Source organism: Oratosquilla oratoria, chromosome 22 (assembly GCF_046742065.1).
Source record: "Oratosquilla oratoria isolate Oo_2021 chromosome 22, ASM4674206v1, whole genome shotgun sequence".
In the NCBI taxonomy this organism is placed as follows: Eukaryota; Metazoa; Arthropoda; class Malacostraca; order Stomatopoda; family Squillidae; genus Oratosquilla; species Oratosquilla oratoria.
The window spans coordinates 45,383,817-45,411,582 of NC_134798.1; the positions used below are offsets into that span (position 1 = coordinate 45,383,817).

Below are 27,766 nucleotides of genomic sequence, written 5' to 3' on the forward strand. Positions count from 1 at the left end.
GCTGTTCAACTTATACATGGATGGGGTGGTGCGAGAGGTGAATGCTAGGGTAGTGAGTCAGGGATTGGAGATGGTTAAAGAAAATGGAGAAAAGTGGGAGGTGAGCCAGCTGTTGTTTGCGGACGACACTGCGCTTGTGGCAGGGTCAGAGGAGGGATTGAGGAAGCTGGTGGCAGAGTTTGGGAGAGTATGTGATAGAAGAAAGCTAAAGATAAATGTGGGTAAAAGTAAGGTGATGAGATGTACAAGGGGTGAAAGTGGCAGTAGACTGGAAGTGAACATTAAGGGAGAGTGACTGGAGGAAGTGGATAGTTTTAGATACTTGGGTGCAAGTGTAGCAGGAAAAGGTGGAGTGAAGGTGGAGGTAGAATGTAGATTGAGAGAAGCGAGTAAATGCTTTGGTGGTTTAAAGAGTGTAATGAGAAATAGACATTTAGGAATGGATGCGAAGAGGAGACTGTATGAAGGAGTGATTGTGCCAACAGCACTGTATGGGGCAGAAACGTGGAACATAAGAGAAGAAGAGAGAAGGAGTTTGAATGTGTTTGAGATGAGGTGTCTGAGAAGTATGGTGGGGGTTACTAGGCTAGATAGAGTGAGAAATGAGGAGGTGAGGAGGAGAACAGGGGTGAAAAAGGATTTGGGAGAGAGGGTTGATGAAAGAATATTAGGATGGTTTGGACACATGGAAAGAATGAGTGAAGAAAGACTAGTAAAAGAGGTATGGAAGGCAGATGTGGAGGGAGTGAACATGAGGGGACGTCCTAGGATGAGGTGGATGGATGGGGTGAAGGGGGCTTTGGGGAAGAGGGGAATGTCTGTTGAGGAAGGAAGGGAGAGGACGGAAGACAGAGGTGAGTGGAGAATGGTTGTATATGGATGATGTTGTGACTGCATGAGTGGGAGTGTTTTTATGCCTTTCCCTTTGTGGCTACCTCCCTTGGAAGGGGGAAAAAGCCTTGGTATATGTATGTATGTATGTAGTATCAGGTGCAAGAATAAATTGGATATGAAACTCAGACACTTTAACAGGGAGACAGAAAACTATGGTTCTCAACATGGCACATTTTATTCTTTACATAAAACATACACAGATCTTGAATAACCACATCTTGTTTCTTTTCATGACTTTACTATGTAGTGAAGCACATTAGTGATTTCCAATCAATTTCAACCAAGGGCACAAGGAAAGAAAGTTGAAATGAAAATTTGAAGGCAAGGCCTTGTTACACAACTGGATTGTTTGAAATTAAAAAATTATATCTTCAAATGCTGGTTGAGTCTGATATTATATAATTAATCTGAAAAAGTGTCACTTTTACAAGAGAACTGGCTGTTATTAAAACAGTACAATATGAAAATTGGCAACATTCCCAATTCACCATATCAAAACAACACAATGAGTAATTTTTCAACATTGCTTTCATTATAAATAACTGGGATGTTTACAATCTGGTTCAGTAGAGAAAACAAGTACTCTTATGGAAAACCATTATAAACTATATAGACAACTTTAGTTCTTCAAATTCTTTAATTATTTCAAATTAGGTGAAGTCACCTAATGCAGTGATTCCATCAGAATATCAACCTTCAGTGTTTATTATAAAAACTGTTCTTCACAACAACTTGTTTCTACTCACGGGTATACAGTTTGGCAACATTGTATGGCTTGACATATCTTTGTAATATTTCATGGATTTCATTGTAAAAAAATGCAAAGTAAAGTGTGCTTCTCTTTTAAATGTCTTTGTATACAAAATATATCAAATTATGGACACTGCACTTCCTGCAAATTATGTATCTGTTTGTGTTAAACAAAACTATGTACTAGTTCATGAAAAAAATCTAACACCTAACAAGCTGAAATTTATAGCTTCACAGGTGCTAGTTCTGCCCCTATTTGAACACCTACTGAAAGCACATCCTAAACTCCTTTGGGAAAAAAAAGAAAAAGAAAAAAGAAAGAAAAGATAACAAAAATATCAACCTCCCTTTTATTGTAAGCCATTTACAAAATACTTTGAAGTAGAGATGTGATGGCTGTTTTTATAATCCATACTAAGGTTGAAGTGTTATCACAGAGGAAGACTTAAGAATTCACTAGAACGAGATAGGGCGGCATAGCATGATTCAGAGTTAACTATGTTGTCCGATCTTTCAGCATCCAAACTAAAAATGTACAACTCTAAAATAAAATTTCCTACGAAGTAAGCACAAACAGCTTTAGCTCTGCTTATAAATGACTACTACATATTTGCATACATAATTACTTACACTCTCTGTACATACATATTTTGCTTGATCAAACACAGCATATGCACAAAAGATTTCCACAGCTACTAAGACTTTTTATCACGACAGTGAATTTAAAGAATTTACTTACTGCCAGCTTGGAATTCATTTCATATGACTTGAATAAGTAGCGGAAGTCTTTTGATGTACATTTGCAACTTTGGCTCCTCATGGTGACTTATGCCAGTTTGGAGGTTTGCACGTCTTTAATTTTTCTACAAAGGTGAACAGATTAAATCTACGAAAGAGAAATAATACATCAGCACAACCTTTGATAAATAACCAACTAATTCTGATGCAAGCTTCCTAGAGCATGCCATAACCAACCCTATTTAATGATCTTGTAATAATTGTTGCTTCAAATTTCAATGACTGAAACCCACAGCCCCACAACAGCTGGCAACAGTCTCAAGGCCTTTTATAGTTTTGGGCTGTCATCAGTGCTGTGGGACAGTTTCTGTGTCACCAATTGAAAGTAGGAAAAGCAAACCAGTCACTGACTGTCAGCTCTCCTGATGTGAAAAAAAATGAAGGAAATAGAGTTGAAGTTGACAGAGAAAGATCTTGGGCCTACTCTGAAGACTGAATGTGGACCACTAAGGGCCGATACCTCCAGAGGGTGGCGAGGTGGTGGGAGGTTCTTAAAACGGATGACAAGTAGACGAATCTTTTTGTTGTCCATCTTGCAGGAAACCCCATAATTAGGTCCCTCTTATTGGTCCCATGACCTTGTAGCATGTTTACATAATGTTGTTGTAATGGGCTGTAGTTTACCACCACTTCTATTATTATGAACAATCTCGCGCTGCTGTCGTGCATTAACTCGTGTTTCATATGTTGGTTTAGTTAGTTGAGAGTATTTGTATTTTGGTTAATAGTCCTGTTTTCTATTGGAAGTTGTGGAGTGATGTTACAGGTAATGATGTTCTGTTGAGCAGGATTTGTAGTGAAGTTTTTGGTGCATGAAGGGGTAAATGATGGAGCAGGTAGTTGTTGTAAGGTGTTGTGTAAATTGGGGTAAATTGGGCAGTCAGTATGTGTGATATTGTGTGGGGAGCCTTACATTGGCAAATGGGAACCAGGAAGATGATTCTCATGGAGTTTCATCTTGCAGAAATTTGTTATTTGAGTATTTGAGTGCAGGTGGTGGGGTATGACTAGAGCTTTGGAAAATGTGTTGAGTTTTTGTTGAGCACCTTTGGTCTCGTTTATCCCAGCCCTTATAATGTAGGAATGACTTGCTTGCATAATCATGAAATTGGTGATAATCACCTGTAAGCACCGTTACACAAGACCAATTCAAATCTAAACATCTTTTTCAATTAAATTCTGTTCATCACTGTACCTTTATCCATTCCTATACAAAAGAACTATGGTGTAACTGAAATCAAAATTCATAGCATACTACCCAAGATGCCTTGGTATCTAAAGATGACAATATAAAGTTGCACATTACTCACTGTTATTTACTATAGGATTTTTGTTACTCCTTTACTTCTAAGATTCTTCTCAAGCAGGTCTTGTTAACTTGTTTTTGACGTCTTGGTCACAATTAACTTGTTTCAGTTTATATTTATCATTCACAAAATCTCAGTTGTAGATCACAGTGTCTTAAACAGGAATGATTTTAGTCTCTATTAAATGTTCAATTTCTGTAGTGTTTTCTTTGTCACCTGTAAGCCTATTCTTGGGTGCAAGTCTCAAACATTCTGTCTCATTCTGTCTCCTGCCATTGAGCCGTGGTTCAAAGATTCAGTGTTGATCTGATGCATTTTGAAATTTGACAATTAATTTTATGAAGAAATACAGGTTATAAGAGCTTTAAGAATTTCAGGGTACTTCCTAGAATCTACTTTCCTATATATAACATAAACCAGTCTAGTCTGCCTGACAAAGGACTTTTTAGCTAAACCTTACATGTGGTTATTGATTTTCATATAAAAGATAGATGGTATACCAAGCAAAACACTTGCAGGCTTTAGAAGTTAACGTTCTGAAACTGATCTCGGATTTTACCTGACTTTGAGGATCAGGAGCACATGAAGCCTGACAATGCTACAGGAGTAAACTGACAACAGTGTGCATGATAGCATCCAAGTGTTGAGGAAGCATTAGTATTACAAATTTACAAAACAAATTTCTGATGACACCAGGAAACGAGTCATCCTGATTACTCGGTGTTACCCATGACAAACTTGTACTCTAGATTTCACTGGACACAAAATATCTTACTCCTATCATCTCTCTTTATATTATATACTCCCATACTATTCCCAAAAATATGCTTTCTGTTAACAGCATTCAGTTATTATTATATATTTAAAATTTACAATAATAAAATATCACCCTCAAGTGTAAAATTATTTGTGAATCTTTTTTTATTATAATTTAGTAAATTTGTTCTTGCAATGGGCCTCCCGAGCTGGCATAAGTTCTTAATTCTAAATCGTGGTGTGGTACAGGTTGTGCACACTAACACTGGTCTGTGTCTCCATCTCCTATGTGCGCTGTGCTGTGCACTGCTTTAATCTACCATCTACAGTTGACAAACAGCTAAAAAGGAGTCAAGTCGCAGGATGTGCAGTCAGAGCTCAAATATATTGCTGACAACTATCTACCACAGTCATATACAGTCTGTTCTTTTGAGAAAAATATACACTTCTTGTTAGAATATCTATCTATACACAACTTACACTTAGCATTACCTACTTGAGTTGTACAAAGGACAAGTATCACACTACACTAACCACCTCCTACTCTGTTCAAAGACTATGACTGGAAGAATTGTAGAGAAAATGTGGATACTCTTCGTCCACACAATGATACTTTACAAATGTTTCATGACCACACATTTCTTTCAACTTTCGCCCCCCTCAAATAATTCAACTTCAATCTTTGTGGCTTAATTACCCTGTAACTACACGTGCAGCAACTTCTGATGACCAGTTACATAATGGAGGAGGTTCACCCCACAGTAACTTCAGTGATGCTCCCTATCCAACACTTAATAAATAATCTAACAGTTCAGGTTACTCTGTATCCTGTCTCACAGCTGATGGCTTATGCATTGTCAGACTATTGTTGTCGCTATTGAGAAAAGTGCCAGTACAACTCAGTTGAGTAGCCAATAAAAGAAACAAATAAGTCTTTTCGACTTCCAGTTTGTTTACTGACAACATCACCAGTCCTGCAGCACCTGTATCTAGATTTGGGTTTCTTCAGTGATGGTAATGAGGTTTTATATCCTTATAAATCTTAAGAAGCCCACCACATCATCACAGACTGACATATCTTGAAATATTCTTTGAGGTCAGTTGAAAGAAATGGTTGTGTATACTCATTCTATGGGAATGTTACTTTTTAACAAAAATTATGTGCGTGTGACAGTAAAATGTGTCTTACCTAAAGGACTAAACATTTGCCACATTTTGCCATCGCATGGTTATAGTTTACATCTTAACTTAGACTGACACATTCGAAAGAAGAATGGTGGTTATTTAAAATGCAGATCAATTTCGAAATGGAATATCACTCGTACAAAAGTACTACGAGTCGAGAGTTACGTGAACCTCATCTCCAGTACTAGATTGCCCACTACTTACCGTGTCCTGAATTTGGCAATGGTTACTGTTAAACCATGAAAAAATAACTTATCACATTCTAACCTTATCTCATCTCTAACTTTAATGGACTTCAAGACTTAGCTTATTTCCTTATCATTAAAGAAAAAAGAACAGATCTCTACAAATATCACGCAAATTTCTCCAGATTTCCAATACAGGAACCACATTTCCTCAGAAGGCAGAAAAAAAAAATAATGTAATAATATATTTGCAATATATGAAAAGAATAAGAACTAATGAAAGGATCAAATATTTGATCTTCTCATGTTAGGAAAATCAAAATGAGTGTATGTCAAATGAAAGAAATGATTATCTTACATATAGTACAAAAGTTTATGGAAAATGCCAATATATATCAAACAAAGTTCAACGCTTACTCAAAGCTGAGTATTCAGTCCACAGACACTGTGAAATTAAGTAAATAGAAAAATACAAATCTTGTGATTAACAGTCTAGTATACTGCATCTCTTCAAGTATTTACATTCCCAATTTTCTATTGCTCCTTTAACTGAACAACAGAAGACATTAAACTTAGAGCAGTTGTGTTTTGATTAAACTTTTCATATCCTGCATTCTCTTTAAAAGGCATTTTTTTATTCAATTTCAAAAATATGATTACGAATGCTGTATGAAAAAATAGCCCTGCTAAAATTGTTCATTAGAAGTTTGATACTAACCAAATATGAAAAAGCCATCTATAGAATTCCAAAACCTGAGGGAACTCGAGAAAGATGTTCCACCAGAAACATCAACTCCGCAGGAGTCTTGGGAACTACTTATTAAATTCTTTAGAATCTGGTACATTAATTCAGTTTAGACTTCATAGAACAAGTAACGTAATAATTTGTGCAGGGAAAGTTTTTCTCTTCATTAATCATAACAAAATTATCTGACTTATAAACAGGTGTATAAAATTAATTTTGACTGTTCATAACAGCAGTAATAATAATAATTATTAATGTTTCTTTTTACAACCACCTTATTTACACGCAATCTGGATTTCACTTTTTGCAAATTACCTTGTCAGTTTGGTATTAACAAGTTCCTTTTTGGCCCAGCAAATTCCAACTTGCTCTTCCAAGGGAATTGTTTACTACATTAACAAGTTGTATTACCCTCTAACACCTTGCTGAATAATGTCTGTCTTGTATTAGACAGACAGAACAATGGTCAAGTCAGGCTAAACTAAAATGACTAGGTTTAATCTTGAATATTTGTCTAGAATATGGAGGCCACACTCGCTACACTTGAATCATTCTGGTAGTTTTTCTGTAGAAAGGATTGCTGTATGACCCGCAGCAATTATCAATTAGAATTATTCTCCTGATTATAATATATGCACCACTGAGCAAGTTGAAACAACAGGGATATTACAAATTATTATCTATGAGGCCTTTTGGTATGTGTCATAGTATACGAATAATTCAAACCTTCACAACAGTGTGCTCGTTTTTTTTTTTTTTCCAGGATTCCTTAAAACAATCAGATCTTAACAAGTGTAAAATGATACCTCTTCCTCTTCAGATCTTTACGGGGTGAAGGTGTGCGGCACCAGTTGAGCAGCCACCAGGTCGAGCAGATAAAGGGCCAGGTCCCGAGCAAGAACAGGGTGTTGTAAAGAGTCTACCAACAACTCCACACCCTTTTTCACAGTGGCATCTCCAAGGCCAAGTGGCAAGGCATCTGCAAAGATCAGTCCAATACATACATAGATATACCAAAGGCTTTTTTCCCCCTTATAAGGGAGGTAGCCAAAAGACAAAGGCATAAAAACAACTCCCACCCATTCCATCCCTATCAGTTCAATAATAACAATAATTGTTGCCTCGAGTTTAAACTAAAAGGAAATCCTGCAGTCACACAAAGGATTACAAAGGCGGAGCATGCCGACAGGAGACCTTTTGATCCATATCTAGGTCGGATGCAAAAAAAAAATCATATTAATAATAAAACAATAAATAAAAACTATAATAATGTAAATAACAAATAAAATACATAAATGCATAGGTATAGTTAAATAATAAACAAACAGGTAAATAGTAAATAATAATAAATTGACATATAACTAATAATAAATGAAAATCAGACAGACAAATGATAACAAAACAAAAGCAAATAATATAAGATAAATTATAATCATTACAGCATCTTACTTAGGTATTTATCTAACTGATTCTTAAAGCTTCGAACTGAACTACATTGCACTACCTGTGCAGGAAGTTTATTCCATTCATTTACTACACAGTTGGCAAAGTTGTTTCTACCTACTTCCAAATTGAATCTATTTCCGGATAGTTTGAGACCATTGTTTCTTGTCTGATTCTCATTCAATGTGAAAAATTTTTCACTTTTGATGTTGTCAATTCCCTATAAGATTTTGAAGACCTGTATCAAGTCACCTCTGAGTCTACACTTTTTTAGGGAAAACAGATTCATGTGTTTTAGTCGATTTTCGTATGATTTATTTTTGATATTTGGAATCAGTTTTGTGGCTCGCCGTTGTACTTTTTCCAGTCTGTCAATGTCTTTAATGAGATTCGGTGACCATACAGAAACAGCATATTCCAAATGTGGACGAACTAACGATTTATATAGCTTGTTAATGAGTGATGGACTTTTGAAATCAAAAGATCGTGCAATCAGTCCCAGAATCTTATTTGCTTTCTCAGAGGCTGAAATACATTGCTTGGATGATTTGAGGTCGTTACAGCAGCTGGTAATGGTCCTTGGACCTTCCCATAGACTTCTCTGGGAAGAAACTTTGGATGGTTGTCTACATTATACTGGTGTGAGATTTTCTACATCATTGGCAGAAAGTACCAGGAGGGAAGCAGTCATTTGCTGTCAGCAGTGTCAGAAATACACCAGAAGGCACTTTTCTCTGGGTGTGGCCTAATCAAGGCACACACCCACCCTTTACCCATCCCAAACTCATCAAATACCCATTTGCTGTCCCTTCTATCTCAGTTCCTTGTCAATGAAGAGTTATTCCTATCCCCTGCCAACTGCTTGGGTCAGAAGCAATGCAGCAAGACCCAGCACCTTCACAGCTAGGCCTTATAGCCAAAGCTGATTTACCTCCACCGATTCATTACATGGCAACCCCACCACCACCACACACTCACTCATCCACTCGAGAATTTGCACAGGAGACAAGAAGAAATACCTTTGGGCTGTGTCTAAAATATCATCCATTCACAACCATGTTCCAATCACACCTACCATGCCCTCTCCCCTCCCTGCTCAACAGACATACCCCTTGTAGCCATGGCCTCTTTCACCCATCCATTAACTCATCCCATTCCAGGTCTTCCATTCACATTCACTCCATCCATTCTTTTTGATAGTCTTTCTTCAGTCATTCTTTCAATATGCCCAAACTATCCCAGTATTCTTTGATATGTGTAAAATATACACACAACACAGACAACAGTCTGTTTCTTCCCAAAGAGATCTATGGGAGGACCCAAGGACCCCTACCAGATACTGCAGGGCTGCAGTTTCTAGTGAGTGAAACTAGATCCAAAAATGATCATCACATGTACACTTAGAAATACTAAAAGGAATGATACTATACCAATCATTTTTACATACTTGGCAAGAAAGTGTGAATGGCCTGTATAAGGTTCTCTTTTGACATCTGTAACTCCTTGGGGTCGGGTTCTTCACCTTTATCCTCTGCACTGGGTGCTACAATGGCTTCTCGAATTCTTCGAATGTACTCTGCCTTCTTTTCTTCACTGAAAAGGCCATCAATTTCAACCTGGAAAGTTTAATAGTGCCATAAGGTTCTTTAACCTTTTATGGGTTAAATACCTCAACAAGAGCATTCCAAGACTTTGTTTTGGCTAATGTCAGATGATTTTATTCAACTTAAAGAAACCTCTGACCTGGAAAGAGTTAATAAATAATTTTAATTAAACATTTTTTATCAAACAATGTCTCATTGCATTTTCTCTGACCTAAATAGTATGACGAGGGATAGACATGACCCTTCATCCATGAGGTACTAAAATAGGTGGGCCAATGAATGGGTGTTGGATGGATATGTGGTAGGTGTGAGCTTTGACTTGCCTACCCCTCTTATAAGGTGGACAAGTGGAAGAGGTAGGAGGGGCAGCAGAAGCTAACAGTGGGAGGAATAGTTAAAAGTTATTCAACATTCCTCTCTGAATGAAAATTAGTCTCTAATCATTAAAGAATACTGAATGACTGATCTACTTGGGTGTCCCTTACATTCCTAAAATACTGACTGCAGAAAAATTATGCAGTCAATACCCTATGTAGGGGGAAGACATTCAAGGAATGTCTGCACATAGAGAAAAAAAAATGTGTGCATTAAAATCCCTTTCACTAGAATGCATATCAACAAACAATTTCTGTGCTGCATCATCTGACACAGGATTACAAACTTATGAACAGTTCCCACACAAGCTAGAAGTTCTCCAAAGGATCACATAATTCTATCATTACAAAATTTCATCAAGAAAAAAATGCGGGTATTACCTGAAGCCACGTGTTTGTCATCCTTGCAGCGAAGAGGCTGAGAAGGGTGACACATGGCTGGTGGGTGAGTGGATGATCTGAAGGAGTTAGGAGTTCAACCAAGGCATCAAGGAGCCCAGTTGATAGAGGACACTCCTGCCACAGCCCATCTTCACTTTCTGCACATTATTCACCAGAGATGGTAAAAATGGGATAATGGTAAAACAAGAGGACATGAAAAGAAACTAAAAAAGGATAGTTACTGAAGAGATCTGAAAAGGAACAGCTTCCCACACAGAGTGATAGATACTCGGAACAAATTAGACAACGAAACAGTGTGTGCAAACCCTATTCAAGATTTTAAGAAAAAACTTGATGCTGAGAGATACAAAGACAGGTCACCACGAGCATAGCTCTCTTCCTGTATAATACAACTAGGTAAATACAAATAGGTAAATATCTACATAAAAAGAAAGATATAGAAATGAGAAAAAATCTAAATAAAGATATTACATACAATATTTTCATAGTAGTGATTATCAATATCCAGTTCATCTAACCACACGTGCAATATCTATTCTAAAGGGACCAAATACATTAGATAATGACAAATTTACTGTGGTGCTTGATAAAGTATGGATATTTATGCATAAGAATAATGCTAAATAGTGCAACATATGTATGACAATTGCATAATTACATATGGGCCTATTACTGTAACATACATCCAGAGAGATAATGCTACATTCAAGAAATGTGCAATGCACATGTTTGGATGCTGCAGCCTGCTGCCACTTCTTGAAACAAAACTCCCAAGTCATCTGCTGAATTTCACCCACAAATTCCTACAAAATCTAAGCTCCTTCCAACAAGAATTGCCAAATCTTGTTCACAAATCTAACAGTGTTTATATGTGATGATGATAATGATATGGTCTGACTTCACAAACTCCCCCTATTGGGAGGCTATGATGGTGCCCCATTACAGAGGACTTTGTAGTGTGGAATTTAATGAACTATACCCTTGGTGGTGGCAGAGTATAAATCCACCCCCACTCCCCACCCCCGACCTTTGTCGCAAGTGGCGACCCTTAATCCGCTCAGCCAACAAGCATGTTGTTGTATGATATCTACACTCAGGAAACACAGGGGAATCATCATGCCTCTCAAGTCTATTGAGAGTTAATGAGAAACTGACCAATCACATCATTTTGTACAACATCCAAGGCATTGAAGTCTTTGATATCAACACCCCACATGTCCCATTTGCCCACATTAAACACAACTTTTGACCCCACCATCTCTTAGGGCAAAAAGATAACATTTTATCTCAAATCTTGCACACTTAAGTTTCCAGGGTTGGTGATTGTTTTTATTTTTTTTTTTTTAAATCAAAAAAATCGGAATTGTTTTATTTAAATCAGATTTTTTTTATTTAAATCAGATTTTTTTATTTTATTAATAATCAGCATAAAAGATATTGTGAAAGTTATATATATATTCTATATGTTAGTGTAAAATACATTTGAGGTGTTTTTACAGTGTTGCATCATCTCTCACTTGCTTATAACATAACATAACTGACTCCAAAGGTGCCTGAAAGAAGTGTTGCAACTCCAGTATTACAGAAAGTCAGTCCAGCTTCTGCAACAAGCTTTTCAAAGCACAAAGCAACAACTTTGGACACATTCGTCACAAAGACATCTTCTTATGAAAAAGTAAATCTTGATGAAGAAGTTGCTAAGATGGTCTTTGCAACCAACTCTTCATTTAGATTGGTAGAACATCCTCAGTTCTGTAAAATGGTTGGGAAGTTGAGGCCAGGATACATTCCTCCAACAAGAAAAGAAATTGCAGACAAATTTCTACCCATGATATATGAGAAAGAATATGCTAAGTGTGCCACAGAGCTTAAGGATGAAATTGTATGTCTGTCTTTGGATGGATGGTCTAACATTCACAACGAGCCTATTATATGTATTACTGTGACAACTTCAAGTGGCCATATATATCTAGTAGATACAGTCAACACAAGTGGCCAGCCTCATACTGCTGAATATCTACAAGAGCTCTCAAAATCAGCAATTCAGAAGTGTAAAGAAGAACTTGACTGTCATGTTGGCAGTGTTGTTACAGATAATGCAGCTAATGTAAACAAAATGAGGAAACTGTTAGAACAGGAAAATGAACTGAAGCTGGTGACCTATGGCTGTACTGCACACATTTTGAATCTTCTGGCTCATGATCTGGAAATTGACAATATTAAAGAGCATGTGGTGAATATAGTAAAATACTTTAGAAACAATCATTATGCTTCTGCAAGATATCGTCAGGAAGGTGAGCAACGTCTTGTTATGCCTCAAGACACACGATGGAATACCATGTGTAACTGTCTGAAGACATATATAAAGAACTGGTTACTCTATAACGGATTTGTGGGAAAACCCAGTCTCGGCTGTGGCCTTCCTTGGGGAGACGGGACTGCTCGGACAGACAGTCTAGGGAACGACAACAACTGGCCACCTCTCATGAAAATCTGTGTAATTGATAGGGAACAGATTGATGTCAGAGTTAGAGACGAGATGTCTAACTTATCACTGAGGCGGTCAGCAGAGGACCTACTTGCACGACTAGAACCAATAGCTGTGGCTTTAGACAAAGCACAGAGTGATAAATGTACAATTGCTGAAGCAGTGAACATTTGGAAAGAATTAATCACAACTTTAAGCAATGGCAGAGATGCCCTAACTGCTGTGAGAAAGAGGTATGACCAAGAAATGACACAAACTCATCTTCTGGCAAACCTGATTCATCCTTCCCTTCATGGAACAAAGTTTATTGCAGAAGAAGTGAATAATTTAATGGCGTATGCCAATGAAAAGTTCCCTTCACTTGTCCTAGTCACCATGAAATATCAAGCGAAATCGCCTCCTTTCCATGCATTTAATTAAGTTCAGTGATTTTGTGACCAAGTCTATGTCAGCTGTTGAATGGTGGAGGTCACATTCAAATGTGTTGGATAGTGATGTCATTTCAGCAGCACAACAACTACTGTCTGCAGTGGCTTCTTCATCAGGGGTTGAACGAGTTTTTTCAAGCTATGGTATAGTACATTCAAAATTAAGGAACCGGCTGGGAACAGAAAAAGCTGCAAAACTGGTGTTTTTGTTTAAAACTATGAATGCACACAAAATGGATGTATATGATGATACTAATGATCAGGATGCTTAAAAGAACCAAATTCATTGTCAAAAGAATTAAAAACCTTACTTTTTTATATTCAAAATTTTTTTGAACTACTTTCAGAGAAGTGTTTCATTATTTTTTAAAAGAAGATTGCTTTTACAGAATAAATTCAATGTGCTTTTGCTCTGAATACAGGCTGCAATAATTTTTTTTTTAATTCATTACTTCAAGAAATAAGTATAGCTCATTATAAGTAACCCTTTTTGATTTCCTTATTCAATAGCAAGTAGATTTTTTTTCTATTGCAAAAGGAAGTGATTTAGCATTTTAGTCCTTAGCTCATTACAAGTAAATCCCTTTGATTTCTTTCTTGATGGATGTGAATTTTTTTGTTGAACTGTACAATAAAAGAAAGCATTTAGTATAAAGTCAGTGTGCTTTTGCTCTGAATACAGGCTGCAATAATTTTCTTTTTTAAATTCATTACTTAAAGAAATAAGTATAGCTCATTTTAAGTAAACCTTTTTGATTTCCTTATTCAATAGCATGTGGATTTTTTATGTTTTTATTGCAAAAGCAAGTGATTTAACATTCTAGTCCTCAGTTCATTCATTACAAATAAAACCCTTTGATTTCTTTCTTAATGGATGTGAAAATGTTTGTTGTACTGTACAGTAAAAAGAAACATTTAGTGTTCTATTTCTCAGAAATATATAAAGCAGGTATAATTATGTTTGTTTTTATATTTTTCATTTACATTCCATATTGCTTTGGGCAGAAGTAAATACTGATAAAAATCAGCCAACCCTGTAAGTTTCTGATACATTTTCTTCAATATTGACAAACACTCAGAACCAGAAATAAGACAAGATGTTTATGAACGAACTCACAGACACATCAAAAGAAAAGTGACATAGCCAGAAAATCATAAAAAAAAAATATATATATTCTTGTATATACATATATATGGCAGGTCAGTGCATTTCACCCCATTGACTGATTGCAAAACTCCCCAAACACGACAGAGTATGTTACCTTGTAAAGATTCTTCGTTGCTTTCGTTCCTGGTTAGGGAAGTGATATCACATCCGTCCCCTTCCGACCTGGGGCCTGGGGGTCCTTGAGTGGGGAAGCTTTGCAAGTGCGGATCCTGCCGTAAATTCAGTTGCAAGCATCCCACTTGGGTCTCACGAGCCTCAAACGCCGAGTCAATGGGACAATCTGTATCTACACCGTTCACTTCCAATACTAGAGCATCTTCTATTTCGCATTCCTGTTGACGCAGTTTTGAAGGTTTATCTTATTCACTGATTTTGATATTAATTTAATTTTCAGTATACAATCATTTTCCTAGCAATTCAAACCAATAACAATACAAATGAATTAATCAACAAATGCAAAGAATATAGATTTAGTCACAGCTAAGAATATAATAATATAGTAGGGATAACTGTGAATGTGCTGTGTCTAGCTACATTGCTTCAGACCCAGGGCAGTGGGTGAGCTGCAGGGATGATCCATCATCCAGGAGGAGCCAAGAAAAGAGGGAGGGAGGGAGGGAGGGAGGGGTAGTGAATGGGAGTGGAGTATGTGGGAATGAAGTGGGTTGGAGTGGATTTATGCCTTTGACTTTGGGTACCTCCTTTAAGAGGGAAAAAGCCATTGGTATATGTATATATGTACTAGGGATAACTAAAAAAACCAATAAGGAGCTTATTTCCATTGAAGTCCCTTGAGAAACAAGATAACGAAAATATACAAAAATGCAAATAAGAAACAATACATGTAGTAGTTTCACACAAATATTGACTAAATTGAACGACAACAAAAGTTAACTGTACAATAATGCCGAGTGTCAATATAGGATAGGAGGAAAAGTGTTAAGAGTAGTCAAGAGTTTTTAAGAGAAGAGCCTGTGTTAGAAATCAGAAATGGAGAGAGTGAGTGGTTTAAGGGGGTTAACTCTCATTTCGGTGAAAAATACTCGATTTTGTCAAACTTCGTGTGTGGACTGGTGTGGTGTCCCTGAACACCGCGGGACTGGTTTCCAGACGTATAACGCCACCCTTCTCAGGTAATGGCGGGTTTAAAGGGCCAGAGATTTAAAGGACCGCCCGTCAGCCACGCCCCTTTCTTTGCTATGGTTTGTTTTCCTTGTATTTTGTCGGGTTTTTTTGTTTTTGTTTTTTTTTAGAATTTTATACTCTGATATTGTTGTACGATAGGTTAGGCAGCAGTCACCACACTCAGTGCGATCGAAAAAGGGTTGAGCGTATGCGTGTGTCATTTCTCCACGTGCTATCCTGTTTTATACATTTCTTGTTTATAAATTCACTACTCCATAACTAAATATGTCAGATGTGATAGTTGCCGAAGTATTTTGCTCCATTCTGAGCCTGAGAAGTGCAAGAATACTCACCTTAGCAAAGGGATTGTAATGCATGTGTACCATTCATTATGTGGAGGATATGGAAGGTTAGGATTGTCACAATTCTCAGTTGGCATGGGTACAAAAGAAATGTAATGAACATCTGCTGCTTACTTCCCAGAAATGGTCAAAGGATTATGTAAGTAGATATGTGCATTTGATACTCTTTGTAGGCACTTTTATGGAGTAGTGAATATATAAACATAAAAATGCTATTTTCTCAAAACTAGTTTTTTCGCACAAAAGTAACTATAACTTCATGTGTAAATAAGCAATTTTGATCATTCTTGTTATATCTAACAATATTAGTAAATTCATTCTTAACCTACTTGATATATATTTTTGACAACTTTTTAAAGTTGTGATTTTATGGGTTTTTTTTTTATAATTTGCTGTAAGGCTGACTTTCTTTCTTTTTCACTTATAATTACGAGTATACTAGTTTAGGTACATCTGGATGTCTACTAATTGTACACCAAAGGAAATCATCATTCTCCTCATACTTTTGGAAAAATAAACGTTATTTCAAAAATAACTCAAAATTGCAAGTAAATCGTCTGTTGTGTAAAAATTTCTTAATGGATTTCAATGAAATTTCTGTCACAGATGCATCCCATTTTCCTGCACATTGTGTTAAATTTCCATTGTCTTACATAAACAAATAAGGTTGGGAGGACCAGAAATGCATAATCCGATCGAGCGAATCACCGAAAGGAGAGTTAACCCCCTTAAGGTAAAGGTGGGACATAGACAGGGATGGGTCATGTTGTCATGCCTGTTCAATGTATACATGGATGGGGTGGTGGGAGGGGTAAATGCAAAGGTAATGGGCTGGGGACTGGAGATGGTTAAAGAAAATAGAGAAAAATGGGGTATAAGCCAGTTGTTGTTTGCTGATGTCACTGCATTTGTAGCAGGATCAGAGGAGGGATTAAGGAAGTTAGCAGAGCTGGGCGTGGTCCTCGGTGTGTTCCTAGGTGCCTCCCTCAGTTTCCTGACTATATATGTGACTATATATATATATATATATATATATATATATATATATATATAAATATATATATCTATATATATATATATATATATATATATATATATATATATGCTACTCCTCCATAGTGTCCAAGTAGGAGAGACTGCACGGTTACACAACTACCCACACCACCCCCCATAGCATGTCTGAGTAGCTATTCACTAGTTACACGACTAAAATCGCCAGCCCAGAGAAGTGATTCCCAGTAACACAACCTCAGTAAATGCATTGTGCACCACTCTGTAAGTTATACTACTTAATCATTCCCCTACTTCTAGAATGAAGCCACACAACTCCAACAGGTTGTGAGGGACCCAAGCCCAGTGCGCTGACTTCAGGGTCAGCAGTTCCAAGCAACTTCATTCAGCAGTGAGTGCCTACCCAGTCCTGTCTACACACTACCCCTCGGCAACCGTCCCCTCCAAGCAATGATCGCACTTCCACCCACTCCAGCACCCTAACTGACCTCGTCAGCCATCACAAGTACCTAACATAAAACACCTACTAATTTTTTTTAATTTTTTAAGATCTTCATGTACGCAGCCTGACAGGAACTTCTTGTCAGTCAAGCGTAGCCGAAGGGAGTGGCCCACTTCGAGACACCCTGCCCAGTCCTCCACCTCTACCCCTCCCTACACCTCCAAAGAGAGACTACCCATCTGAAGAGATCCCAATGCATCCAAAGAAGGAAATACCAGTCCACAATTACCCATGCCTATCTGCGACTGCTCACACCCGTCCACAATTACCTACACCCGTCCGGACTTCCCACACCCACCAGTGTGTAGCCCAACCAATGGTTACATATATTGGTGGCAGCCCGCTACCCCTTGATGCCATCCAAAGAGATACTGCTTGCACTGCCAGAGTAGCCCAACCATATGGCTACATATTGCTGTGCAGCAGTGGTGGCAGCCCACTACCCCTTGAAGCCGTCCGAAGAGAAACTGCTCACACTGCCAGTGTAGCCAACCAATGGCTACATAAACTGGTGTGCAGCAGTGGTAACAGTCCGCTACCCCTCCTGATGCCTCCGAAGAGGAGAACGCCCACCCATGCCCATCAGTGTGTAGCAACCAAACAGCTACATAAACAAATTATTTTTTTCTGTATGAGGGGACAGAGAGGGGGGTTGCTAATTAAATGAAGCTGCCTTGCTGTGGATGTGCTATGTCTTGCTGCATTGCTTCTGATCTGAGGCAGTTGGCAAGATACAGGGATGACCTATCATCCAGGAGGAGCCAAGAAAAGAGGGAGGGAATGGTGGTAAATGAGAGTGGAAAATATAGATACATATATATACAAAAAACACGAGCTTACCTCTTCTTCGGCAGTTATGTCTAACCTCAGCTCATAATCATTTCTTGTATTTGACATAAAGCCTTGAAACATTTTTCTTTCAGAGCTTCCACCTACACTGCCTCCTCCGGTACTTTTACTATCACCTGGCAAGAGAATTAATTCCATTAACATAAATGCTGCAAAAACAGAATACAAAAAGATGGTGAATCAGGTAACCTATTTCCTTACTACAAAAAATACCCACTGTGAATTCATTCCACTGTTACCATCTGCTGGGACTAATGACAGGTATCTGCTGGCGGTCCTGCTAAATGGAGAGCGAAGCCGCCCATTTTCGAAACCCGTCAACCCCTTCACTTGTTTCAGGATGCAGCACCCGTAATGGACTAACACTGTCTCCAGACTGAGTCCAAGAACCTTCTCTATCAATTTCAATTGCATTTCTTGGACTTTTTTGCATCTGGAAAGCTGGCAGCCAGTGCCCACTTACTGCTTCCAGTTAGTGGCAGAGAAACAGTCCCACACTGATACAACGCAGACAAATGTCCAAAGTCTCTTTCCAGAGAGATCTGTGGGAGATCCTGAAGACTACTGCCAACCATTCTCAGACTTCGGGTTTTCCACTTAGTAAAACTCAAGGCAACTATCAATTAAATCACTATCTTCTCTAGTAGGATTAAACTTGTAACTTTTCATCCAGTTTCCTGGGGCTCCACACAGCCTAAATACAATTTCCTGAGGCTCTACACAGCCAATATACCATTTCCTGGGGCTCCACATAGCCTATATAACATTTCCTGGGGCTCCACACAGTCTATATAAAGTTTCCTGAGGCTCTACACAGCCAATATACCATTTCCTAGGGCTCCACACAGCCTATATACCATTTCCTTGGGCTCCACACAGCATAAATACCATTTCCTGAGGCTCTACACAACCAATATATCATTTCCTGAGACTCCACACAGCCTATATACCATTTCCTGGGGCTCCACATAGCTCACGGAGCACCCTCACTTTCTACACAAGTGTCCTGATCCCCAGACCAGACACAACCAGGATATTTGTAGTAAGGCTTGCCTCAAGTCTTATTCGGACAATATGCACACAAAACCAGTTCAACATTTATCACATACACATTCCACCCTGCAAGGAACCTTATCTGTGAAACTAGTCAGAAAGAGACTTAATTTCCTCTTCCCACCCATGTCAACCTGTCAGAATGTCTAAACATTCTACCTTTACTGTGTATTCACCCAGACATGCCAGTCTGGGTGAAGGCAAACAATAAAGAGATGAAACCTTATAACCAGAGCTGTGGAATCGGAACACAAAACCTTTGGCTTCGACTCCAACTCCGACTCCTCTATTTTTTGGTGACTCCTCTTTATGTAATTAAGTGATGATGGTCTACATATCTCATAGAGCCTATGCATATGCTCCTAACTTGAGGTCTATATCATTTCAATTATCTAACTCTTAAACTTCTGTGATGTCATTGTTACGGTAACTTTATCAGAAGTAAAGTTGATAATTGGGATTGTCTTCCTGAAGATTTCTCATTTTTCTTTGCTGAAGTAGATGGAGTGCTTACATTACTGTCTTCTTTATCATTCCTATTTACCAGGCTACCCCCCGTGTAGGGGGAAAAAGCCTTTGGTATATGTATTTACTTCTTCTCTTTCAGATGACAGCATTGCAAATGTCTTTTCAAATTTGACACTTGTGTAAGAGCACTCTTTGTGAAACCAGTGGAACTACTGATTTTTGAATCACATAATTTTTCACCATCATCATCTATGAAGCGGCCTTGCTGTGGATGTGCTGTGTCTTGCGACACTGCTTCTGACCCAGGGCAGTGGACAAGGTGTAGGGATGACCCGTCATCCAGGAGGTGCTCAGATAAGAGGGAGGGTGGAGGGGTGTGGAGTGTATTCAGGGATGGAATGGGTGGAAATGATTTTATGCCTTTCCCCTTTTGGCTACCTCCCTTGTAAGGGGGAAAAAGCCTGGGTATATGTATGTATGTATCATCTATGGTACATTGACAATGATATTATTTTCCATCTGTTGTGAGTGTAAAGTATTCAAACACTGCTGACTTTGATGGAACTCTTTTTGCCATTCTTATTTTTGTGGTACAGCGTTAGTGGTCCAAATCTATGTAACTTTTTAAAGTTGTGAACATTCGAGATTAGTCTTAAATATAACTAATCAGAATGAAATATTTTGTGAAAAGGAAAAAAAGATAAGATAATTGAGTATCTGCAACATTTGAAATTAAAATATATAATATATAAAAGAACTAAAGGACATACACAAAGAAGAAAATATAGTGTGCCCTTAAATTTACTATAGCTAATTTTTCCTAAAATCAACACTTGAATGGATTCAATAACTGTGTGGTTAGGTTAAGTTAGGTCAGTAGACTTAGGTTAGTCAACCCAGGTTAGGTTAGTAGGCCTAGGTTAGGTCAGTAGACTTAGGATATTCAACCTAGATTAGGTTAGTAGGCCTAACTCACCTCAACAATAACTCATTTGAGATTATAAGATTTAGGTGTACATTTGTGATATGGTTTAACATCACAAACTCCCTCCTATTGGAAGGCTAGGATGGTGCCCCTTACAGAGGACTTTGTAATGTGGAATTTAATGAACCATGCCTTTGGTTCAACTTCGCCGGTGGCAGGACTCGAACCGCCATCCCCTTAACCTTCGCTGCAAGTAACAACGCCCTAACCCACTCAGCCAGCGAGCTTCCCAATATAATAATTTCTATATTTCACATTTAAACATGAACATAATATATATCTTCTATTTTTTCATTTTGTAAGTCAACATTTAATATGCAGGTTACAACACATAACTGTCTTAACTGATACAGTTCACAACACTAATTATATTATGTGGCTTAAAACATTAATGAAAGTTTTAAGGGTAACTAGGTCTAATCTAGGTTTATTTTTGTTGAAATACCGTTTTCCATTTTCAAATAATTACCAATAAGGTAAATATAAAGTCATAACTTATAATTTTACCTCAAGAAAAAGGCAACTTTGCCATGGAGATTTCTCTTTAGTCATTTAAGTTCAGTCTCTGGTTTTATGGTGCAGTTGTGTTCTCAGTTACACCGGAATAGAATAAATATGACATTTTTTAACAATGAGCAAACCCACATATTTCTGATAAATGTACACAGAATATCACAAGGAATGTGACATATTTCCCCTATTTCACTTCATAAACTGAGCCCATTAACCACTTCGGTATGATGACTCCTGCGTATGCGTCATGAGGCGCAAGATGGTACACGAGGATGCCGGTGTCGGCATCTTGATTATATATATTTTTTTGTAGTTGTACATGAATTACCCCAGGATTCTGTGAACTGGTTTGATCACGTTTTCTGTATTTATTATTACTCAGAATAAAGGAGAACAAGTTCTAGCGCAATGTCTTTATATTCTATAATGCGGGTAGTGTGACGCATCGTTCATATGGCAGTCGATGCCAAGTGTGAGAATTTGACTCGTACTGAAGTGGTTAACTTTCCACATTCTAGCACATGTCTGCATAATAACTACATACATACATACATACATATACCAAAGGCTTTTTCCCCCTTGTACGGGGGGTAGCCAAAAAGAAAAAGGCATAGAAATCACTCCCACCCATTTCATTTCCCATATATTCCACTCCCCTCCACCCTCCTCCCTCCCTCCTATCTTGGCACCTCCTGGATGACGGGTCATCCCTGCATCCTGTCCACTGCCCTGGGTCAGAAGCAGTGTCGCAAGACACAGCACATCCACAGCAACGCCGCTTCATAAATTCGGCGACCCCCACTCTCCGTCCCCTCATGCAGGAAAGGAGAAGACGGGGAGAAATCCCTTCGGGCTGCGTCAAATTTTTCTCTTACATACTTCCTCACCCCCCATCCCCCACCCACTCCCCCTCACGCATCACAGCCTCATCTATACACAACCTTTCTCCATTCAACCCTATCTTCTGTCCTCTCCCGCCCTTCCTCTACAGACATTCCTCTCTTTTGTAAAGCCCCTTTCACCCCATCCATCCATCTCATCCTAGGACGCCCCTTATATTACTCCTTCCACCTCCGCCTTCCACACTTCTTTTACTAATCTTTCTTCACTCATTCTTTCCATGTGTCCAAACCATCCTAATACTCTTTCATCAACCCTATCTCCCAGCTCCTTTTCCACCCCTGTTCTCCTCCTCACCTCCTCATTTCTCACACTGCATTTACTCTGTTTCTGGAGCAAATCTTATTGATACATGTATGGTACAAGGTCAATATCATCAGTTGAACATGTTTAGTACAATGATACTGGAATGTATGTATACCATACATAATTTTTCTATATTATTACTTATTGCCTTTCATACTATTTTCATACCTTACACTGTATCAATATTACTGACACCAGTACCTACGCGATCATTAGATGCACATTTAGCCTACTTTGGGACAGATCCTATAATGCATACAATACGGGACATGGCAGAACATGTTTAATAGGTCCTGGAGCCGCAGCGTCTACGTCGTGGGACCACCCCCCAACCCCAAGAGTTGGGGGCCAAACGGCGGCAACCAGCCCTGGCCACCAGCTCTACGCAGGTGGCACCGATCCCCAAGAGGAGCTACGACTGCCTTGGGGAGTACCACAATCCCTTTTCTCAACATACAACGTTACGTTTTTTCTGCACCGAGGGGTGATTTTCCGGCGATCACCCCTCTTCTTCTACTTTTAGCTGGAGATGTAGTGAGCAATCCTGGGCCCACCACAAAATACACATGCCCAACATGCTCTAAACCCATTACCTCGAGCAGACAGACAAAGGGCTCAGTTTAGTGCAATATGTGCAAAAACTGGGCCCACCTCACTTATACAACACTTGCTGACACAAACCAATACACAAACACTTGGACATGTTCTACCTGCCCTCCAGTAACCCCACTCCCACCTCCCCAACCACAGCCAGCACCCTTACCCACTCCCAATTTCCCTTTGCCCTTATCCCCAATCAGTACTCCCCTTCCTTTGTCCCCAATCTCTCCTTTCCCCCCCTCTAACCCAGATCCTATACCTTCCCCATTAACACCCCAACCTCAACCCCAAACGGCAACATACAACACATACAGAACACACAACATCAACATATTGCAACACAACATTGACGGTATTAACAGGAAAAAACATGAACTCGAACACTTTCTTAAACAACACAACATACACATTGCAATTATACAAGAAACAAAACTAAGACACTCACACAAAACACCATCATTTCATAATTACACCACCATCAGACAAGACCGGACTGATGGCAATGGCGGTGGACTCATCACCCTGATCCACCACTCCATCTGTTTTGTGGACATAAGTGCCACAACCAAAATTCTCCTCCCTACCACAGATAACACTACAGAAATCCACTCCATTCAAATCTGCTCAGGCAACAAATCAACACTGACAATAGTTAACATGTACATTCCCCCCCAATCATTCCCCACAGTTCCAAACACCTTCAGGCCTCAATTTAGCCAACTAGCCTCAATCCCCAACCTGATCATGGGTGGCGACTTCAACGCCAAGTCGTCTGCCTGGTATGTCGACAACCCTGACACAGACAGAGGGCTTGATATACAGACTCAGTTTGACTTATTGACTATCATGAACAACACACATAATAATACACATATCCCACACCAAGCCCTATACACTCCCTCCTCTCCTGATATCACCTTCTGCTCCCCCTGCCTAACCCCAACAACATCATGGAGAGTGGTCGGAACCCTTGGTTCTGACCATCTTCCAATCATCATCACCACCAAAACAAGATGCACCCCAGTTAGCCATAGACACACATACACCAATTACAAGAGAGCTAACTGGGAAGCTTTTACTGAAGAGACAGAACAACATTTTGAAACACTTAACAGTACACCAATCACAAACATAAACACACTGCTGTACACACTTTTAATACAATCATACAAAACGTAGACAAGAAATACATCCCCAGAGGCAATAGACAATCACACAACTCAACTTCACAAAAGAAATCCAAGGCCTCATCAGACAACGAGACACACTTAAACACAATACCCCCACACCTATCCCTCAAAACATAGCAGACCAAATACAAACACTAAACACTGTGATTGCCAATAAAATACACGAACAAAAAACACAAAATTGGCAAAACTTTATCAATACACTTGATCACAAAACAAACACCAGCAAATTGTACAAAACACTCAACAGCATTACACTATCCAACAGTAACACAACACACTCTCACACAGCAATAATCACAACAACAGACAATCTACCCTCAAACAGACAACAAGCAAACACTCATAAATCATTTTGCACAGACAAGCCATCTCACTTCTCACCCTGACGACCGACGCACTATTCGACGTAAGAAAGACTTTCCCACAGACTCAGACTATACACCCTTCATAGACAGACAAAACACATAATACATAATCTCAAGCACTCATCTGCCTGTGGCCCTGATAACATAAGTAACATCCACCTAAAACACATTGGACCACAACGTATACATCCACTCACAAACATTGCAAACTACAGCTATTCACACAACACTATACCCGACATCTGGAAGCATGGTAAAATAATCACCATTCCAAAACCGAACAAAGACCCAACGATCCCAACATCGCACCGCCCAATCACACTTCTCTGCACCCCCTCTAAAGTCATTGAATGCCTAATACTTAAACTTGTCTCACCACATATTCCCCTTGCTGACTCACAACACGGTTTTAGGCCACTACACTCCACAAACACTCTTCTGATAAACCTCACACAAAGAATTTTAGATGGCATCAATTCAGATAGGCCCCACCACAGAACACTTCTTATAACATTAGACATTAGTAAAGCTTTTGATGCTATCCCCCGCCACAACCTAACAAATAAAATATATAACACAGACATGCACAATAACACCAAAAGATGGCTGGCCAATTATTTGGCAGGTAGGAATGCTTACGTGTCATATAATGTCCAATCATCGCACATCAGAAACATTAAGAATGGAGTACCACAGGGCTCTGTTCTATCCCCCATGCTCTTTAATCTATACATGCATGGCTTACCCACACCAGACACCTCAGAAATACAAATCTCTCCCTACACAGACGACATAACAATCACATGCACACATCGTAACACAGACAAAGCTGCAGAAATAATCCAGCCATACCTTGATACACTCAACACATGGTTCATCACAAACAGACTCAAAATAGCTCCAACCAAATCTACAGCAACACTTCTCACCAACTGGACAAAAGAACACAAAAACATACCTCATCTCTACATCAACAGCACTCTAATACCACACACGAAAACACCGAAAATTCTTGGTGTAACATACGATACATCCATGTCTTTCAAACAACACATCACAAACATAAAAAACAAATGCACACCTAGACTTAATGCACTTAAGTCAATCGCTGGAACAACATTTGGACAAAACAAAGAAACTAATACAACAATATACAAACAATGCATACGCTCAGTGATGAATTATGCGAGTCCTGCATGGGCTCCTAATCTCAGTGAGACAAACCACAACACCCTTCAAATCATACAAGACAAAGCCCTAAAAACAATTACAGGCTGCACAAATACAACACCTACAGACCATTTACACCATGAAACAAAAGTCCTCAAAGTCAAGGACCACCTCGACATGAGAGGCACACAAACACTTGCCGCAGCCACCACAAACACATCACACCAGCTACACTACTTAGCAGAACACCCACACACACCAAGAAACATTAAAACAACACCCAAAGACCTGTATCACACACAGATACTCTCTTCTCTTCCTCCACAACCACCAAATACCAGCCTCCGGAAACATATTCATAATCATATCACTCACTGCTCCATTAACACACTGAAAGACAACACACTGCTGCATGCCAGACCCCCTGATATCCACCCTTCTGAATCCTCTCTCCCACGAAAGGACAGAGTCCACCTGGCCAGACTGCGGTGCGGCCACCACCCAGCACTTCTAAGCTACCAGAAGAGGCTGGATGACCGCATTGTGAACAGCTGCCCAGGATGTAACACTTCACCCCATACCATACAACACATAATGGAAGACTGCATTATACACAATCATGCATGCAAACAACACAACATACACTCTATAAAGGATTTGTGGGAAAACCCAGTTTTGGCTGTGGCATTCCTTGGGGAGACGGGACTGCTCAAACAGACAGTCTAGGGAACGACAACAACAACAACATGTTTGATAGTTTTCATACCTCTCTTCCTGCCCTAATGCATTGAAATAACTGACCCAATATCTCATGATTTAAATATACATATATATATATATATATATATGTATATATATATATATATTTATATATATATATGTATATATATATGTATAGATATATTGTATATATATATATATATATATATATGTATATATATATATATATATATATATATATATATATTATATATATATATTGTATAGACATATGTATGTATATATATTATATAGACATATATATATATATATATACATATATATATATATATATGTGTGTATGTATTTATATATATATTCTATGATGAAACAGAACATGTTCAGGACATTCCAATTATCTATTAAGGAAATGTTTCTATTCTGAATATACTTTTTTATATTAAAAAGTAGAGATGGAAAAAAAAAAGAAAAAAGGAGAAGGGAAAGGAGATAGTTTATCGTGTTATTCTACAGTTGAAATCGTATTTATCTTACTGTTTGGCAACACTGCAATGGGAGGAACAGCCATACTGGTGGAGTGATAGAAAAAATGAATATAGAGCTTGACAGGAATATTACAGCTTCCATGACCCTGTGCTAAAACAGAATGCGAAACATGAATGTGTTTATTTACTTTATTCAAAAAAAGTACACAATAGATATGTTTATCGAAATTATCGGTCTATGCATTGGTTTGAAAGCAACATTACACAAAGAGGTTTGGGGGTTGAGAGGAATGGCCATGACGATAAGAGGATAAGATTTATTACAATTCATAATATAAAATAATGATGGTTTATATGGAATGTGCACTGTATAACTTTACAGACTAAACTAGGGCCATATTAAGTGTAAATTCAACTGGAATCGGAGTCAGAGTCATAGTCGGTATAGTTTTACCGACTCTAACTCCAGAGGTCCCTTAATTGTTTCCGACTCCTACTCCATCGCCCTACTTATAACTACACTTACCCGTTATGCTGCCACTGCTGCTGCTGGAATTACCCTCTGTTGAATCAAAGCTTGGTAAGGCAGTTTTGATGCTGTGAAAAACTCCGGATACTGTTCGGGCAAGAAG

General features: G+C 38.6%; 1 protein-coding gene across 1 annotated transcript; it reads right to left on the reverse strand.

Annotated features, from left to right (window-relative positions):
- Window positions 1-1,056: 1,056 nt before the first annotated feature.
- Window positions 1,057-27,766, reverse strand: LOC143037509 (uncharacterized; the record flags this gene model as incomplete). Its single annotated transcript, XM_076205858.1, is given in 6 exon segments — window positions 1,057-7,599; window positions 9,511-9,679; window positions 10,423-10,580; window positions 14,622-14,859; window positions 18,368-18,492; window positions 27,661-27,766. Coding segments are annotated over 6 exon segments (951 nt in total), but the record flags the coding sequence as incomplete, so codon positions are not given.